General features: G+C 46.7%; 1 protein-coding gene across 1 annotated transcript; it reads right to left on the bottom strand.

Annotated features, from left to right (window-relative positions):
• Nucleotides 1-1,086: 1,086 nt before the first annotated feature.
• LOC135824374 (uncharacterized) lies at nt 1,087-6,458 on the bottom strand. The gene is made up of 6 exons (XM_065337105.1): nt 6,141-6,458; nt 5,319-5,964; nt 4,883-5,127; nt 4,084-4,676; nt 2,118-2,459; nt 1,087-1,848 (listed from the first exon to the last, which is right to left on the bottom strand). Exons 1-6 carry the CDS (start codon nt 6,358-6,360, stop codon nt 1,087-1,089), a joined length of 2,808 nt encoding a protein of 935 aa, XP_065193177.1. The 5' UTR covers nt 6,361-6,458.
• Between the last annotated feature and the right edge of the window lie 566 nt (nt 6,459-7,024).

The following is a 7,024-nucleotide window of genomic DNA, read 5'->3' as shown; positions in this document are numbered from 1 at the left end:
CCGGAGTCGAAACCATCTCGGCTTTCTAGAGTTTTGGTACGAGTGTGTCGCTTAGTCAGGTGCAGTGGATCGAGATTTCAGGTGCTGATGCAGCAACTGTGTTTCAACTCCAGAACGGGTCGTACGCAATTTCTTACATTTGCAAAAGAACTATTTAAAAACGGTATCAGCCATGTTAAAATTGTGGCCCTGTACTTATTCAGCAGCGAGTTAGCGAACATCTGTATGGAGAATTCAACGGAACTGGGATTGCACTATGTACATCATGTCATGACCTGGCACTTAGATTACATGACCACCAATGTTTCGCCCTGGTTGGCGGAAAAAGGAGGTTGGCAAAGTTTTGAAAACACCCTTACACACGACTTCAACTGGTCAAATCGCTCAGTATGGACTCATCCCCGTTCAGCCTTTTTGGCCATAATTTTTCTCATACTAATGGTTGAATGGATGTGAGAAAAAATTCCCGGTACAGTAAGATCAAGATGGACTCCTCAAGCAATGCCACCCCATCAGCCGAGCCATCAACTGCGAGCAACAGCGAAGCCTATGAGAAAGTGAAGGGGCGTTTGAATAAAGTTAAACTTACTCAACAACTACTCCTGCTTGCACCAGTGCTGTTCGGAGCCAGCAATGTGGTGGCAGAGAAATCCACTCAAACCTCACCAGCCGAAAGAACAAGCATCATAACTACATTCATACTGGCCATCATATGGACTTTAATCTCATTTTTATGTCATCATTGTGAGCATAAATTTACGCAAGCATATAAGCATTTTCTGAAGCTGGGGAAATATATGCCCGCAGATACTGAACTTGATCAATTTGATGATATATGGACTATGCTGCGCACACACTGCAAACCAAAGTATGTAGGGTAATATTTTATGATGCGATGAAGATTATTATACCGCACAATGCACTATATCCTGCAATATAATTGAGGCACAAGCCTGAAATATTTAACAAAAATGTAGAGTGTTGGAGCCAGCTCCACCCGTCAAGAAAGGAGGAATATTAGACAGAAGAATGGCGGGGAGTTTTGCATGAAAATGATGAAACATGTTCAATGTGGGGTCCTGCCCATTAAATGTCCTTGTGACCATATGCAAGTGTGGCCATGCCATCATCCAGTATATACCGCTTGCAGTCGAATGGAGACAATGCCACCTTGGTGGTTACCTCCTCATACACTGTGTGGCAATGTGATCGGAGACCCGTCATAGGCCTGGCAGACACACGATGACTGAGCAGTGCATCTACATAGTCCTTGTGGGTGATGGTATTTGCCAGGACTGCCTTCCGAACACCCTTGGCTCGTTTGGCCGATTCCTGCCCGATGTAGGAGTACATCTTCGATCTTAGACCTACAAACTCCACCATGGATTTCCCACCAAGCTCATCTTTGAATTTGCCAACCACTTTCTTATTGGCAGAAGTGTACTGAGGATGGTCAGTGGGAAAGTTGCTGGTGTCATACAGAGACAGATCCATCTCTGCATAAACATCACCGGTGGTTATGTGCACAATAACAGAGTCGGTGTCGGTGTACAACAGCCGGATTCTGCTACCATACTGCTCCTTCAGCACATCGTAGTAGAAGGAGTACATGTGTACCTTTGACAGGTCTAGTATCGACATACCCACATAGACCGGCTTGTTGAGCTTGATCTCAGTGTGCTGCTTTTCTATCCCGACAAGCCCGTTCGGGAAAATGTCATGCCGCACATATGTAGGCTTGCTCACTGCCCTCAGTACCTGCTCCTCACTTTCTTCTCGCAAGAGATCGATGCGTGTTCGGTTACGAACGTTCTCCATCGTCTTGCCAAAGACTGAGTTGTTCATCAGCTGCAGCATACAAACAGGCAAACATGACACATGAGAATCATATCATGCCATTCCTTCACATCAGCATATTTTCAATTAGCATACTCCACGTCACACTTGCACCATACATGCAACAACAAAAAACAACAACAACAACATACGAGACTGCACACAACGGTTGCATTTACCTTGTAAAAGCTCTTCTCAAAGTCGGTTGTAGCCCTCGTGCAAAGTGCAGTGTTCAGATTGATGTAGGGAGCCATCCAGGCACTCTGCTGAAATCCCAACACCTTGTGAACAGCGGTCACCACCATGCCCAGACGCGAATACAGCTGCAGTGTACGGTAGTGTAACACATACTTGGACTTGGGTAGGAGACTGGGTGTCAACTTGACTCCATCTACGGCTGACACTTTGAGCTCCTCCACAAGTGCTTGTTGGTATGGTGATAGCTTATCTGAGAATGTTCTCATCACTTCCGGTGCGAGTGGATAATCATTGAAGTAGTAGTGCAGCGAAGAGGGTACCTCAAGATCACACTCCACAATGAACCCAGTGCTCGAATCTACAGGGTGTGCCAGTATCTCGGACAGGTTCTTGTCACACCAGGCAAACTCAGATGTCGGCATACTCTGGCACATAGCCCAGCCATACAGGTTGTTGGCATCAAGGTATAGCAGGTATGATGTGGGCTCGGCAGGATTGTACTGATCCATCGTTGGGTTGTTGGCCTTGCCGTACCGCTGCGACGCCATTGAGATGCCCCCACGTAGACCGGCTTCGACAAACAGATGCATGTCTACATCCGTGAGCAGCTGCAGTTCAATCTGGGTGAACCGTAGTAGAGCATCCCATGCATATCCTACATAACACCATACAACACACCAGAACACAAACACGAAAGTCAATACACCATGCAAAAAGTATAAAAATACACCGACAAGAAAGCACAAGAATACTAACAGAGAACACCATCTAAAGGAGAGAATGCATTGGACAACAACAAAGACTGATGAACATACCTGGGAGAGTAAGGTAATGGGCTGGATCCAACCCATACGTCTTGTATGCCGTCTTGCGGAAATGCTCAAAGACATCTGCTAGAAGATAGACATCTGTTTGCAAATAGAGGTCATGATATGCCTCCATTGTACTGCACTCAAATGTCTGCAAAAAAACAAAAAACAAAAAACACATCAACGCACACACACAAACGCACACATCCATACACACAAGCATCCACACATCCACAGATGGAGAGCAATGAGTACAAAAAAAAATGAGTAGAGCACATCACAACAGCATTCAAAAGTCATACTTGGTCCGTTTCATCGCAATTGTCGCTTATCTCCCACGCACCTTTTGACAGGTAAAACCCAGTCCTATCTCGGTATCTAACTCACATTCGTTTGGGAGGTTGTGATGGCAAGATCAGAGGAGCCAGAAAGAAAAAAACCATCGCGACTAGCGCCAGTGGCATCGCGATTCATACAATTTTGATGGAAAAGTGGGAAACTTTTCGCTGCAGTGAATGCACTGCAGTGAATGCACACATTCACTGCAGCGAAAAGCCAAGCGCAGCTCAAAGACCGGAACTGTAGCAGGGGAAATCAACATCCTGACCTGGAGAGCGTGACAGTCACGGCCAGGCCAGCCAGCTCAGTTGTTTGAACTGCAATGTTTGAACTGCAATGACCTGGTATTCTTTGCAAGCCTGCAAACTGATGGCGAGATAGTGGCAAAGAAGACATTGTCCGACCTGGCAGCGGCAGTACAAGAGTCGTGGTCAGCGTATCCAGCAGAGCGTATGACAGCTGTCTGGAGAGGGATGTGTGCCTGATTCAAAAACATTGTTGAACACACAGTACTGTGGTGACAGACGGGTCACGCTGCCCACGTTCCTCCAAGTGCCAAAGTGACAACCGGGACTGTTCCTTTCCCGTCGCTGCTATACGCCAAGTGGAGAAAGCAAGAGATACGCGGCATCAGCTCGAGTGATACAGAGCCAGAGTCGGATAAACTAAAGCCTGAGTGCAAGAAGGCGCTCCGTCGCTGTTTTCTTTTGTACATTTTTTGTAACCTTGCTTCCTTTATTCGACTTGCTTCATCAGATTCCATCGCTGAATTTATTTCTTGTGGCGGACAGGAATCTTGTATCATGCTTCTTCACTATGCGTATTGGAAATTTCACAGAGCGGTAAAAAAAACTCCTGTTCTTAGTTGCGATAGATAAGCGACAATTGCGATGAAACGGACCAAGTAAGTAGAGCACAATAATGCAAAAAGCATGGCATCAGGGAAATTCTGAGGGGCAAGGCACAAGCTGCTTACCTGCCATACGTTCTGAGCATGGGCATAGTCGGCATCACTGATACCTTCTCCAGTCAAACTAGACTCAAATGCTGATTTAGGCGGCAGCTGTGTCTCATCAAACCGAGCAAAGGAGTCCATGTACTCGTAGGGGTAGACACCCTTACGCAGGAGAAGGTCATGATGGGCCAATGTACGAGTAAGCTTGAAGGCGTCTTCCAGAGTTTTGCTCACCAACGAGTCCAGAGAGGAGTTCAAGAAGGCCATGGAGTCGATGAAGCGGTACTGGCGCCACTTGAATGAAATATATTTCTCCATGTTGTTGGCGATGACACTGATCTCACCAACCTTCTTAATCCGCTTACGCTGGTTAGAGTCCTCGTACTCCACCTCTTCAACCTCGGTCATACCAATGTGGGCGATGAGGTGGTGAGCATCGTACCCTTTCAGGTTGTGAAACACAACCGGAATGATCTGGCGATCTGGGTAGATACTCAGCTGAATATTACACTGGTAGTGTGCAGCACCACGGTAGTTGCCTGTGCAGATATTCAGAAAGAGGGGAAAACACAAACATAGTAAACATCTACAGTGAGGTGATACCACAGACAATACAATTCAATACACCGTGATAAAACACAGATGCAAACAGCTACAAAGACATGAAAATGCACTATACACATCATGCGCATATCTACACACAACTGCAAAACAACAAAAATAAACAAAAAATTATAATACTTACCAGTGAGATGATCATGATCACGAACACGATCTTCTCCAAGTACTTCATCACATATCCAGCAGTTGACTGCGTTCTGAAACTCAAGCTCCAGTTCTGCCGTCATGCGAATTGGCCTGATATCAGCCAAATCCTCCTGGATACTGCCTTCCAACTCTTTGAGACTGTCGAAAAAGTTGTGAATGGCATTCTCACTGCAGTCGTCAAACTCGCCACGGACTTCACCGTTGGATCGGATGGCAGCATATCTACAAGAGCATAAAAGAAGAGGGAAAGTAAGAATAAGTGATTTTTTGAAAAAATGGAATCACACAAAATGCACATACTACAATACGAACACAATCAGGGGAGAACAAGACAAGAAGAAATAACAGGAAGCACTGTGCAGGCATGAGTACAGCAAAAATTAGTCAAAAACAACACCAACAACAAAACATACCTGATGCTGCATGGTACATGACGGGCTGTGCGTACAGTGCTGCTGCCATGCTGTTCCTCCATCGGCTCAATGATGGCCTCCGTATCAGCGTAAATGATATATGGAGCCACCATCCTGTGCTTCAAATTTGTATATTTGAGGATGCTGTCCTTTGCTGTGGGCATGACTACTGGCACAGGCTTCATCACCTGACATCTCTCGCTGTGATGCTGCAGGGAGTCTGCTGTTTTGTGTGCGGAGAGGCATCGGAAGCAATAGTGTGTTGCCCGCTTGTTCTTATTCTCACATGCACGACTGAAGTTTTTTATCCATGTGAAGTGGTTGTCATGTAGAAGCAGGTTGATTGGAGTCTCCTGTCGCTCGCTGAGATACAGTGGGTACAGATTCCCCTCGTAGCCAAACACATTGATTGCAAGACCATTCTGTAACTCCACTTTGGGTACATCACTGAGCGTTGCAGGGAACATCACACCATCGAACCGCAGCTCATCAACGTACTGGGTGTACCTGGATACACGCTGTGGGTTGTTGTCGATGGGATGCATCGCTGACAATAACGCCCACATCAAACACCTGTCATCGTTGTTCTTTACGTTAATGATGGCCTTCTTTTTTTCTAATTTGGGCGGGATATCAGCTGCACCACCTACAGAACACCACAAAAATACAACGAAGGTTTTTCTCAGAGTTACACCACATTACAACTACACCCTCTCGACAATCACGAAAGACTGTACATCTGGTACAAAACATACATCTTCAACTTTCCACAAGAAATTCGACAGGCTTCGAACAAACACTGCCGGATGAACAGAAACTCACCTCGAAGAGGAGTGTACTTTGCTGTCGACACATCCAGCTGTCTCACTCGAGAAACGGTCCAGTCAGATCCGTTCTGCACCCACTTATCAATAAGACCAGTGATCCTCGCCACCATCGTCTTGACTGCACTATCAATATCCCCTTCGCTGAGGATCCGAGCCGGTCTACTTCTAAAAAACGGGAAGGCAGACGTACTACCCGTGGCCGACTCTCGTGTCATCTCCACCCTCAAAACTAAAACCACCTTGAAAGGGTGAGACTGAAGCTCCTCGAGCAGAACCTGTCGGAGCTCGTCATGATGGCTGCTGAAAAAGACGAGAGGATCAGTACCTGAACCTGGCAAAGAAAACTTTTTCAAAAAACCTCGCACGGCACTCGAGGTGGGCTGTCTGGGCTGCCTGGATCTTTTTGCACTTGGCTCCGCCATCGTCACGTAACCTCCAGCACTGCCTACAACATACTGAGGAAAAAATCTCCTCGTACAGCATATATGAGGTCGGCTATCACACTAGTATAATGACACGTGTACTAGTCCACCTTGTGTTGCACTGCGTCTTTTCCGCAGGGCCACTGAAGGTCGCACGCTCCGCGTGCTTATGCGCGCATGCGCAATATGTCATTCACTGCACATCTACGATGTGCAAATCAGGGAGTAGTACGTATTTTACTACTCCCCGGTGCAATGAATGCACCGAACGTGCACAAGTGCACGGTCGCCACGGAAAAGAACATGATGACATTTATGACATGGCAGGGCCAAAGGTCAAACCCTAGGGGGTCGCCAGACCAAGCGCGCCCGATACAGTGTGCCTTATTTAACCCAAAGGTCAAAGGTCAAACCCTGGGGGAGTCCCGGGGCCAGACCAAGCACGACCGACACAGTG

This window comes from Sycon ciliatum, chromosome 9 (genome assembly GCF_964019385.1).
Source record: "Sycon ciliatum chromosome 9, ocSycCili1.1, whole genome shotgun sequence".
Taxonomy (NCBI): domain Eukaryota; kingdom Metazoa; phylum Porifera; class Calcarea; order Leucosolenida; family Sycettidae; genus Sycon; species Sycon ciliatum.
This window is presented reverse-complemented; position numbering and strand designations above follow the sequence as displayed.

Excerpts from the sequence above, each read along its gene's own strand:
- LOC135824374 (XM_065337105.1), bottom strand. The coding sequence starts at position 6,360 with ATGACACGAGAGTCGGCCACGGGTAGTACGTCTGCCTTCCCGTTTTTT. Across the intron at positions 5,965-6,140 it reads AAAGTACACTCCTCTTCGAG|GTGGTGCAGCTGATATCCCG; the intron begins GTGAGTTTCTGT and ends GGTGTTCTGTAG. Across the intron at positions 2,460-4,083 it reads TATTGTGCTCTACTTACTTG|AGTATGCCGACATCTGAGTT; the intron begins GTCCGTTTCATC and ends GCTATGTGCCAG.